General features: G+C 38.1%; 1 protein-coding gene across 1 annotated transcript in view; it reads left to right on the forward strand.

Moving 5' to 3' along the window:
* Positions 1–13104, forward strand: part of KIF4A (kinesin family member 4A) — a 132110-nt gene that overhangs the window by 36545 nt on the left and 82461 nt on the right. Inside the window, exons 8-9 of the mRNA XM_050776218.1 lie at positions 11427–11543; positions 12178–12353. Coding sequence (XP_050632175.1) covers positions 11427–11543; positions 12178–12353 — 293 coding nt within the window. The remainder of the gene's footprint in view (positions 1–11426; positions 11544–12177; positions 12354–13104) is intronic.

Genomic DNA, 13104 nt, shown 5'->3' on the forward strand with positions numbered 1-13104 from the left:
ATCTTGGCTCACTGCAGCCTTGACCTCCCAGGCTCAAGTGATTCTCCCGCCTCAGCTTCCTGAGTAGCTGGGACTACAGGTGCACACTACCACGCCCAGCTAATTTTTGTATTTTAGGTAGTGGTAGGATTTCGCCGCATTGCCCACGCTGGTCTAGAACTCCTGGGCTCAAGCAATCCACCCGCTTCGGCTCCCCAAAGTGCTGGGATTACAGGCATAAGCCACCGTGCCTGGCCATTATTTTTTTTAATTTTTTTATTTCAATAGTTTCAGGGTAGAGGTGGTTTTTGGTTACATAGATAAGTTCTTTAGTGGTGATTTCTGAGATTGTAGTGTGCCCATCACCTGAGGAGTGTATACTATACCCAATATGTAGTCTTTTATCCCTCACCCCCATCAAACCTCCCCCTGGCCTGAGTCCCCAAAGTCCACTATGTCATTCTTATGGCTCTGTGTCTTTGTAGCTTAGCTCCCACTTATAAGTGAAAACATACAATACTTGGTTTTCCATTCCTGGGTTACTTCATTTACAATAAAGGCCTCCAGCTCCATCCAAGTTGCTGCAAAAGACATTATTTCATTCCTTTTTATGCCGGAGTAGTATTCAATGTGTATATTTACCACATTTTCTTTATCCACCGGTTAGTCACTGGGCACTTAGGTTGGTTCCATATTTTTGCAATTGCTAATTGTACTGCTATAAACAATACATGTGCGTGTCTTTTTCATATAATGACTTCTTTTCCTTTAGGTAGATACCCAGTAGTGGGATTGCTGGATTGAATGGTAGTTCTACTTTTAGTTCTTTAAGTAATCTCCATACTGTTTTCCATAGTGGTTGTACTAATATACATTCCCACCAGCAGTGTAAAAGTGTTGTTCCCTTTCCACCACATCCACAACAACATCTATTGTTTTTTGACTTTTACTAATTATGTGGCCATTCTTGCAGGAGTAACGTGGTATTTCATTGTGGTTTTAATTTTCATTTCCCTGATGATTAGTGATGTTGAGCAGTTTTTCATGCATTTGTTGGCTGTTTGTATATCTTCTTTTGAGAAGTGTCTGTTCATGTCCTTTGCTCACTTTTTTGATGGGAGTATTTGTTTTTTTCTTGCTGATTTGTTTGAGTTCCTTGTAGATTCTGGATATTAGTCCTTTGTCAGCTGTATAGTTTGTGAAGATTTTCTCCCACTCTATGGGTTGTAACAATCACTTTTCAAAAGAAGACATACACATGACCAACAAGCATATCAAAAAATCCTCAACATCAGTAATCATTAGAGAAATGCAGATCAAAACCACAGTGAGATGCTATCTCACACCAGTCAGAACGGCTATTACTAAAAAGTCAAAAAATAACAGATGCTGGCAAGGTTGTGGAGAAAAGGGAATACTTATCCACTGCTAGTTAGAATGTAAATTAGTTCAGCCATTGTGGAAAGCAGTGTGGTGATTTCTCAAAGAACTTAAAACAGAACTACCATTCAACTCAGCAACCCCATTATTGAATATATACTCTATGTCCTCACCCAAATCTCATCTCAAATTGTAATCTCCATGTGTTAAGGGAGGAACCTGGAGGACAGTGATTGGATTATGGGGGGCAGTTTCCCCATGCTGTTCTCTTGATAGTGAGTGAGTCTCAGAAGATCTGATGGTTTTAAAAGTGGCAGTTTTTCCTGTGCTTGCACTTCACCTCTCTCTCCTGCCACTTGATGAAGAAGGTGCCTACCTCCCCTTCTGCGATTATTGTAAGTTTCCTGAGGCTTTCCCAGCCATGCAGTACTGTGAGTCAATTAAAACTCTTTCCTTCATAAATTACCCAGTCTTGGGTATGTCTTTATAGCAGTGTGAAAATGGAGTAATACAATATCCAAAGGAAAATAAATCATTCTACCATGAAGACACATGCACATGTGTGTTCACTGAAGCACTTCTCGCAGTAGCAAAGACATGGGATCAACCTAAATACCCATCAACAATAGACCAGATAAAGAAAATGTGGTACATATACACCATGGAAGACTATGCAGCTATAAAATAAAACAAGATCATGTCCTTTGCAGCAACATGGATGGAACTAGAGGCCATTATCTTAAGTGAATTAATGCAGGAACAGAAAACCAATTACGCATGTTCTCACTTATAAGTGAGAACGTTAAGAACACATGGACACAAAGAGGGGAACAGCAAACACCATGTCCTACTTGAGGGTGAAGCATGAGAGGAGGGAGAGGATCAAAAATCTACCTATTGGGTACTATGCTTATAACCTGGGTGACAAAATAATCTATATACCAAGCCCCTGTAACATGCACATGTACCCCTGAACTGAAAACAAAAGTTAATGAATAAATAAATAAAAATGGTTAAAATGGTAAATTTTATGTCATGTATATTCTACCACAATAAAAAATATTATTTAAAACAAAATCCAAATTGTTATTTGTAGAAACTCAAGTATCTCTAGGGCTCCCTGAATTATCCCTAAGGTTCTGAGTAGTACGATTTGAAAACCACAGTCCTATAGGATAAATACAAATACTTGGCCATGACATATAAGGCCCTTTATGATCTGTTCCCTGGCCTCATTGTTTATCTCTCTCCATCTCATAACTTGCATTGTACTCATATTGAACTACTTGTAATTCCTAAATGTATTGTGTTCTCACACAAACATGTGCCTTGGCATATGCCGCTTCCTCTGCCTAGAATGCCCTTAACTCTCTTCTTTCCTGCTCTTCCCTCCTCCATTATCATTGTCCTAGTCATCTTTCACATTTCAGCTCTAACTTTAATTCTCTGAAGCTGCCTTTTACCTTCCCAGGTAAAGCTTACCACTCTCTCCTAAGAGAACCCATCTTAACCACATGTATCTCTTCCTCTAACATTGTATTTGCAATTATTTGTTTTTATGTCTCTCTTTCCCTTTAGACTATGAACTCCTTGAGAGTAGGGATTTTGACTTATTCATCTTTGTGTCTCTAATATGTAGCACAATGAATAAAGGATTTGGACGTGTGGGGTGAGAAAAGAGGAAGTGTCCAAGATGACTCAGATTTGCTGTTGGTTTGGTGACAGGTTAGATGGTGAGATAATTGAAAGGAACAGTGCTGGAATTGGAATAGGTTTGCATGGAAAGATAAATTCTGTTTTTTTCAATGTTTTTGTGCCATCACGTGGGCATAGTCCACTAGAGGGATTCAGTAGGTAGTCATAATACAGATTTGGACGTCAGGAAAGAGTCTGGTTTGAACATATATATTTAGGGAGTCATTAGTATATAGGTATTTATTGGCACTCTAGGCATGGATGAGATCCCACAAAGAGAGTATATATAATAACAAAAGAGCTTAAGACAGTTCCCAGAGAGTATCAACATTTAATGGGCAAATATAGAAGGCATATACCATAAAGTAGACTCGGAGATTGAGAATGGAGGACACAGGAGTTGCATGGCTCTGGAAAGGAGACTTGAGAGTCCAGGAGTTCTGTATATCATATAGATTTTCTACCACCCCCATCTTTTTAACCCTAAGGTTCTCCTGTTTCTGCAGAACCTGTTGCCAAGTGAACAAAGTAGGTTCCTTCCCTAGAGCACAGAGATTAAGACTCCATGGACTTTGGAACCATACTGCCTACATTTGCATTCTGACTGCCACTTAGTAGCTGGGTGACTTTGGTCTAGTTACCTAACTTATTTGTGCCTCAACTTTCATATCTGTCAAAACAGGGATAATTATAATATCTCCTTTATAGGACTTGTGAAAATTGAATTAGTTAATATGTATACAGTACCTTGAACAGTACTATAAACATTGTATAAACTTAGCTGTTTTTATCACTATCATTATCATTATTTTCCCTCTGCAAACACTTTAAGTTAAGGCTTATTCCATCTTGCTAAGTCAGTTATTGCTTCTTAATCTGTACTCTAAAAATATGTTGCAACCTTGTGCCTACTATATTTCCTCTTCTGTGCTCTGTGATCTAGTGGGTTAGTACGTTTTTTATTCTTTTTAGTGGTGTCTTAGGAGGAACAGGAAAGATACGCTGGTGTTCAGTTTCCTATGTTTGAGTAGAATTTCCCATAATGCTGTATATGTTCTTTTTATATAGGAAGTTATTTGAAAGCCCGTTCCTGTGTAGCTACATTGATATTTTATTAGAATAATTTATGACTAATTATAATTTTATTTTTTGAAAGCCTTCTTTTTTTTGTTGTTATTTTCCCCTTTAGACATTCTGTTCCTGGGATCCTAACTATCTTTTTTCCTGAATTTTGAAGATTATTTTCTTAAAGTCTGGGACACTGATGTCTGACTGTGCTCCTTGGTATCCTTCAATCAGATTCCCATCTTTTTACTTCTATAATCAATTCTTCCTTGTGTGTCAACTTGAAGGCCAAAACAGCCATTTTATTCTTCACTCGTAGTATCTTTTGGGTAAATAAACAGTCAGCAGAGTAGATAAGGGATTTATCAAGTACTCTGCTTTCAGCCTCATGTGACTTAGTAAGTATTCAGATTATCCAAGTTTTTCTACTATGTTAATAATAACTTAAATATAGATAACCCTTTACAAATCACATTTGAGTTTTATCCCAGTCCCATTAGGTAAGATCGGTATTATCCCTGTTTTATGGATAAAAGAAAGTTTCAGTGGCTAGTTCAGTATTATACACATTGGTAAGTGGCAGAGGCAGAATTTTAACTAAGATTCTCTCTCCTAATCAAGTGCCTTTCCTGCTGTATCCCCTATCACTGATTGCCTTTATACGTTTTGTGATCCATTTCAGTAACAATCATTCCCTTTCTCTTTGACCAGGCAGACCATCTATCATAGCATACTTCTGTTTTTCACCCTCATTTATTCAGCCATACTACCTGCTTTAGGCCCATACATATTTTCTTCACACATAGAACAGGGTTTCCCAGCTGTGGCACCATTAATATTTTGGATCAAATAATTGTTTACGGGGAAGGAGGCTGTCCTGTGCATTGTAGGATGTTTTACAACATCTTTGGCCTTTACCCACTGGACGCCAGTGGCACACATACCCCACTCCTAAGTTGTGACAACCAGAATGTCTCCAGATATTGCCAGATGTCCTCTGTGAAGCAGAATTGCCTCCAGTTGAGAACCACTGCATATAGATCTACTTCATTTCTCTCCTGCCTCAGTTTTCTTTTTTCTTACAAATATGCTTTTCTATTCCAGCTGTAAAACTATTGTAATGTGCCTCCATGATAGCTGTGAAGTTATATTTCTCTTTTAAAGTTAAAATCTCTCCTTTATTATTTATTTGTTGCCATAGTGAACAAACACCCAAAGGTATTAAGTAGCATTTTTGACTCTCCTTACTTGATCTGTTCTCATTCTTCCGGAGAAAACTTCATTTTTCTTCATAGCTGTCCTTAATCAGAACTTTTAAGTCTCTGCAAATATGTTCTTCCCCATCTTTGTGATATATACTCCATCTTTGTCAATAATTTATCATTTTAATGTCTTAACAACAGGAAATCAAATCCTGTTTTGTGGTGATTTATTTCTAGAGAAACATTCATGTCTCTTAGCTCTTTTCTATTCTTGAGCCCCAACTCTCATTTGAAGAAGGGAAAAAAAACACCCACTTTATCCTTAAGTCTATGGTTCTTGCTTGGATCATTGCCATAGATTCTTCTCAGGGTTCATCCGGAATTTTGTTTTGTTCCTATATGAAACTATAGATGGAAGTTTTGCTCAGCAGCTTTGAAAAACCTCAGCAGTCTCTCCTTTACATCTAGTTGGGATATGGGCCAATAAAATAACACAATGTTTTGTTTGGCTAAAAAGGGAAGGAAAAGACAAGAATGGACTAACATAGGATTTATTACAGGTATTAGCAGGCAGGTTTGATAAATCTCAGCAGGCTTTCCTTCACATCCTAGAGAGGATAAGCGGTACCCATTCTGGTTGGTAATAAGAGGAAAACAAAGGGATAATTGAGAAAATTATTTTCGTTTTAGATTAGAGAGATTTGAGCATGAGTATAGGCTAAAAAGAAGGAATTAGTGAAGGAAAAAAATAAGTGGAAGATCTAAGAGAGAGGGAGAAGATAAGGGATCAGGGTCCCAGAGGAAATGGAGGGAATAGAAACAGAGGCAGAAGGCAGGACCTTGAAAACAAAGGCAGCTATTTCCTCTGAAACAAGGGGCAGGATGAAGGAATAAGTAATAGCAAAAGAATGAATGTGAGGTAAGGAGAGGGGAGGTTGGGGAGCCCTTGTTGATAACTTTCTTCTCTATAAAGTATTTGGTGAAATCATCTACCATTAGAAAGTGAAGATAGGTTTATATTCTTAAAAATGATGAGTTTGTATAATAGCTGCCATGGTGAATTAGATTCGTTAGATTAGAAAGTTAGTAAAGTAGGAATGAGGAAGAAAAGATGAACAATTGACCAAGGGTTCAGCTAAGGTTAGGTAGCATGTTTATAGTGGATCTCATCTGTTTGGTTATGCTGTTTCTTCAGTATTGCAGCCTACAAATAAACATAACACGCACACAGTTGGTTTAACCTGTGGTTGAGAATTGACATGGTGAGAATGGTAGAAGATCATATGTCCAGTGAGTTCTTAGGAAAATGTAATTGAAATTATCAACCATAGGGTTCAGAGCAAGAGTTGAAGGTCCAGAAGAGACTGATCTACTGACAGTATTAGAAAGTGTCAGTACATTGGTAGTCCAAAAAAAGGGTGAAGAACAGGATCCAAAGAAATGGAAGGATAGTAGGATGCAGTCAGGAATTTCGAGTTCGGAATCTCATAAATATAATTGTTTCATGTTATAAGGAATTCCAAAGGATAGCTATATAAAAGGTAGAGTAGAGCTAACAATAAGATACCATTTATCTTAGTCCATTTGTGCTGCTATAACAAAACACCTTAGACTGGGTAATTTAGAAACAATATAAATTTATTTCTCACAATTCTGGAGGCTGAGAAGTCCAGGGTCATGGTGCCAGTAGAATCAATGACTGGTGAGGACAGACATCCTGGCAGCCTCACATGGCAGATGGGGAAAAGGGATAAATGGTGTGTCCACACGTGGCAGAAGGGACAGAAGGGTCAGAAGGGTAAAAGCAACTAGCTAATTCTCTCCAGTCCTCTTATCAGGCACCAATCCCATCCATGAAGGTAGACATTTCATGGCCTAATGATCTCCTAAAGGTCCTATATCCTAATACTATTACATTGGGGGATAAGTTTGAACATGAATTTTGGAGGAGACGCAAACATTCAAACCATGGCATGATTTATTTATCATTTAACTTTGCTTCATATATAGAATCTTAATTAATTCCCTACCACAACCCAATAAGGTTATCTCATTTTATGAAAGAACTTAACCCAAGATCATATAACTAGTCAGTGACAGAGCCAGGATTGTAACCTATTTGATACCAACTGCACTTAACTATTATACGATATAGCTTTTCCACAGTAAGGCTAATAATGGGAAGTTAGTTGCTTCAGCAGGACTTCAGAGGTTATTACAATGTTTAAGAAGCAAACCTCAGAATTAAACAAACTGGAAAATAATCTTTATCTTTTTTAAAGCTGCAGTAGGAAAGGTATTTCAGTATGGTATGATGAAAGGAGCATAGGACTTGACTGAAATCTTGAAATGGAATCTCAGGCCTACCACTTACTAGCTGTTTGACCTTAGGCAGGTCATTTTTTTTTTTTTTAATTTATTTATTATTATTATACTTTAAGTTGTAGGGTACATGTGCATAATGTGCAGGTTTGTTACATATGTATACTTGTGCCATGTTGGTGTGCTGCACCCATCAACTCGTCATTTACATCAGGTATAACTCCCAAAGCAATCCCTCCCCCCTCCCCCCTCCCCATGATAGGCCCCAGTGTGTGATGTTCCCCTTCCTGAGTCCAAGTGATCTCATTGTTCAGTTCCCACCTATGAGTGAGAACATGCGGTGTTTGGTTTTCTGTTCTTGTGATAGTTTGCTAAGAATGATGGTTTCCAGCTGCATCCATGTCCCTACAAAGGACACAAACTCATCCTTTTTGATGGCTGCATAGTATTCCATGGTGTATATGTGCCACATTTTCTTAATCCAATCTGTCACTGATGGACATTTGGGTTGATTCCAAGTCTTTGCTATTGTGAATAGTGCTGCAATAAACATACGTGTGCATGTGTCTGTATAGCAGCATAATTTATAATCCTTTGGGTATATACCCAGTAATGGGATGGCTGGGTCATATGGTACATCTAGTTCTAGATCCTTGAGGAATCGCCATACTGTTTTCCATAATGGTTGAACTAGTTTACAATCCCACCAACAGTGTAAAAGTGTTCCTATTTCTCCACATCCTCTCCAGCACCTGTTGTTTCCTGACTTTTTAATGACCGCCATTCTAACTGGTGTGAGATGGTATCTCATTGTGGTTTTGATTTGCATTTCTCTGATGGCCAGTGATGATGAGCATTTTTTCATGTGTCTGTTGGCTGTATGACCTCTGAGCTTCTTTCTTTATCTGTAAAATGAGAATGATAATGAAAATAATGATAATGATATGTTAAAAAAAAAAAAAAGAAACCCTGTTCATCCAATTTCACAGCATTAATTTAAAGATTATCATAATGGATATAAAAAGTAAATAACTATGCAGATGGTTGTCATGGTGATAGTTATTTATCTGTCCGCTTTGTTTCCATGGGAAAGGGCAAGAAGTGCCAGTGGACTCAATCGTACATATCCAACATTTGGACCTTTGTCCTTTACTTAAAGAGGCACTCCAAAAAGTGAACAACATTAAGAAGTTTTCTCAAGATTGATGACTCAATATTTTTTTAAGTCTAATGACATATTATATATTCAATATAGCAGTGATGGATACATTTATTTTTTTTATTATACTTTAAGTTCTAGGGTACATGTGCCCAACATGCAGGTTTGTTACATACGTATACATGTGCCATGTTGGTGTGCTGCACCCATTAACTCGTCATTTACATTAGGTATATCTCCTAATGCTATCCCTCCCACCTCCCCCCAGCCCACGACAGGCCCCGGTGTGTGATGTTCCCCTTCCTGTGTCCAAGTGTTCTCATTATTCAATTCCCACCTATGAGTGAGAACATGCGGTGTCTGGTTTTTTGTCCTTGCGATAGTTTGCTCAGAATGATGGTTTCCAGCTTCATCCATGTCCCTACAAAGGACATGAACTCATCCTTTTTTATGACTGCATAGTATTCCATGGTGTATATGTGCCACATTTTCTTAAACCAGTCAATCATTGATGGACATTTGGGTTGGTTCCAAGTCTTTGCTATTGTGAGTAGTGCCACAGTAAACATACGTGTGCGTGTGTCTTTGTATGCAGCATGATTTATAATCCTTTGGGTATATACCCAGTAATGGGATGGCTGGGTCAAATGGTATTTCTAGTTCTAGATCCTTGAGGAATCGCCACACTGTCTTCCACAATGGTTGAACTAGTTTACACTCCCACCAACAGTGTAAAAGTGTTCCTATTTCTCCACATCCTCTCCAGCACATGTTGTTTCCTGACGTTTTAATGATCGCCATTCTAACTGGTGTGAGATGGTATCTCATTGTGGTTTTGATTCTCTGATGGCCAGTGATGATGAGCATTTTTTCATGTGTCGGCTGCATAAATGTCTTCTTTTGAGAAGTGTCCGTTCATATCCTTCGCCCACTTTTTGATGGGGTTGTTTTTTTCTTGTAAATTTGTTTGAGTTCTTTGTAGATTCTGGATATTAGCCCTTTGTCAGATGAGTAGATTGCAAAAATTTTATCCCATTCTGTAGGTTGCGTGTTCACTCTGATGGTAGTTTCTTTTGCTGTGCAGAAGCTCTTTAGTTTAATTAGATCCCATTTGTCAATTTTGGCTTTTGTTGCCATTGCTTTTGGTGTTTTAGACATGAAGTCCTTGCCCATGCCTATGTCCTGAATGGTATTGCCTAGGTTTTCTTCTAGGGTTTTTATGGTTTTAGGTCTAACATTTAAGTCTCTAATCCATCTTGAATTAATTTTTATATAAAGTGTAAGGAAGGGATCCAGTTTCAGCTTTCTACATATGGCTAGGCAGTTTTCCCAGCACCATTTATTAAATAGGGAATCCTTTCTCCATTTCTTGTTTTTGTCAGGTTTGTCAAAAATCAGATGGTTGTAGATGTGTGGTATTATTTCTGAGGGCTCTGTTCTGTCTGTTTTGGTACCAGTACCTTGCTGTTTTGGTTACTGTAGCCTTGTAGTATCGTTTGAAGTTAGGTAGCGTTGTGCCTCCAGCTTTGTTCTTTTGGCTTAGGATTGTCTTGGCAATGTGGGCTCTTTTTTGGTTCCATATGAACTTTAAAGTAGTTTTTTCCAATTCTGTGAAGAAAGTCATTGGTAGCTTGATGGGGATGGCATTGAATCTATAAATAACCTTGGGCAGTATGGCCATTTTCACGATATTGATTCCATGAGCATGGAATGTTCTTCCATTTGTTTTTGTCCTCTTTTATTTCGTTGAGCAGTGGCCCCTTGTAAGTTGGATGCCTAGGTATTTTATTCTCTTTGAAGCAATTGTGAATGGCAGTTCACTCATGATTTGGCTCTCTGTTTGTCTGTTACTGGTGTATAAGAATGCTTGTGATTTTTGCACATTGATTTTGTATCCTGAGACTTTGCTGAAGTTGCTTATCAGCTTAAGGAGATTTTGGGCTGAGACGATGGGGTTTTCTAAATATACAATCGTGTCATCTGCAAGTAGGGACAATGTGACTTCCTCTTTTCCTAATTGAATACCCTTTATTTCTTTCTCCTACCTGATCGCCCTGGCCAGAACTTCCAACACTATGTTGAATAGGAGTGGTGAGAGAGGGCATCCCTGTCTTGTGCCAGTTTTCAAAGGGAATGCTTCCAGTTTTTGCCCGTTCAGTATGATATTGGCTGTGAGTTTGTCATAAATAGCTCATTATTTTGAGATATGTCCCATCAATACTGAATTTATTGAGAGTTTTTAGCATGAAGGGCTGTTGAATTTTGTCAAAGGCCTTTTCTGCGTCTATTGAGATAATCATGTGCTTTTTGTCTTTGGTTCTGTTTATATGCTGGATTACATTTATTGATTTGCGTATGTTGAACCAGCCTTTATTCCCAGTGATGAAGCCCACTTGATCATGGTGGATAAACTTTTTGATGTGCTGCTGGATTCGGTTTGCCAGTATTTTATTGAGGATTTTTGTATCGATATTCATCAGGGATATTGGTCTAAAATTCTCTTTATTTGTTGTGATGACTCAATATTTTTATGGGGTCTTAATTTCTTTTCTGTTTCTCAAAAGAAATGTCGGTATATGTTGGATGCGTTACCAAGCAATTTAAATTTCGTTTCCTGCTATTAGGTATTAATATTAACCGAGGCCTCCTATGCTTGGGAAATGTAATCAGTGCTCTTGGAGATGACAAAAAGGGTGGCTTTGTGCCCTACAGAGATTCCAAGTTGACTCGACTGCTTCAAGGTAAGCCCAAAGTGCCTCTAAAAATAAGAGAGTAACTCAAAATGATAGTGCTGAGAAAGCAAAGATGAAACAGGTAAAAAGCCAGCTATTTGGACTATGACATACACAGTTGTCTAATTGATAAATATGAGAGAGTGCTGTTGGCAAGCAGGTTTCTAAGATAATGGAAAAATGTCTTCATATATGACATTGAGAGCCAAGAAATCTGTGGTGCACCAACTGTACTTTGTACTTTGCACCTGAAAATGAATTTGGTTACTGTTTCTTTAATTATTAGTGCTGCTAAGCAGAATTCCCTGGAGAGTTAAGATCCACCTAGAGGGGGCATCCTAAGAATGTTTAATTTCACGAGTGGCTCCTAACTTACTTAGGCCAGGCCCCAGTTGTTTTAACCTGATTAACTGCTGAAATCACAATCCCTTTTGAGAATGGGGACACATGCAATAGGATTTAAATGTATATCGCATCAGAAATCTTAGATATCTATATATTTCCATTGTTTCAATATAAAAAACATTAAGAACGTTTTCTTGTAGCTCTGAATTTTAAGTCACCAACCCGAATGGACAGCTTTGCTTATATCCTACTTGTTTGATTTCATTTCCTTTCATTATTCTTTATTGTTCTTTTTCAGATTCTCTAGGAGGTAATAGCCATACTCTTATGATAGCCTGTGTGAGTCCCGCTGACTCCAATCTAGAGGAAACATTAAATACCCTTCGCTATGCTGACAGAGCAAGAAAAATCAAGAACAAACCTATTGTTAATATTGATCCCCAGACAGCTGAACTTAATCATCTAAAGCAACAGGTATAAGGAACTTAAAATTTGACGGGAAAAATTACAAGTATGTGAGTGGAATGGTAGAGCTTCTGTTTCTCAGTTTTTTCTCTATCAGAAGTTTAGAGATGTTGGTTAGGCATGTTAGTTTGGGGACCTCTTAAAATAACTCCTATTAACGTGTTTGCTGTCCATTTAAGATTGGGGGTAGCACTGGAGAGTTCACTGATAAAGAAGAAGTGAGCAGTGAGAGATGAGATGAGAGGTGTAGACAAGGGCTAAATTCTGAAGTTCCTTATATGACTTGTTAAAGAATTTGGAATTCAACCTGAAAGCTGTGAAGAGCCATTGAAGAGTTTTAAGTAGGAGGGTGACATGATGAAATGTGTGTTTTGGGGAGATCACTCTAGCAAGTATAGAGAAAATAGATTAGAAGTGGGCATGACTAGAAGAAGGAAAATAAATCACTGCACAAAACAAAGAAGAGAGTTCTAGAGAGAAGAAACATAGGTGGCAAAGTACAGTTGATTCTCAAACAACAGGAGTTTGGTCCAAGCAAACACAGATCAAAAATATGATGTTTGCAGAATGAGAAACCCATGTGTAAACTTTTTGTACATGTGGATTCTGCAGGGCTGACTGCAGGACTGGACTATGTGTGTACATTTTTGTATACGCACAGGGTATACAAAAATGTATATGCAGGGGAACCAATCCCCTGCATATACATAGGGATAGCTGTATAGTGGCCAGGAGCACTGACACTGCAACTAGCCTGCCC

This window comes from Macaca thibetana, chromosome X, assembly GCF_024542745.1.
Source record: "Macaca thibetana thibetana isolate TM-01 chromosome X, ASM2454274v1, whole genome shotgun sequence".
Taxonomy (NCBI): domain Eukaryota; kingdom Metazoa; phylum Chordata; class Mammalia; order Primates; family Cercopithecidae; genus Macaca; species Macaca thibetana.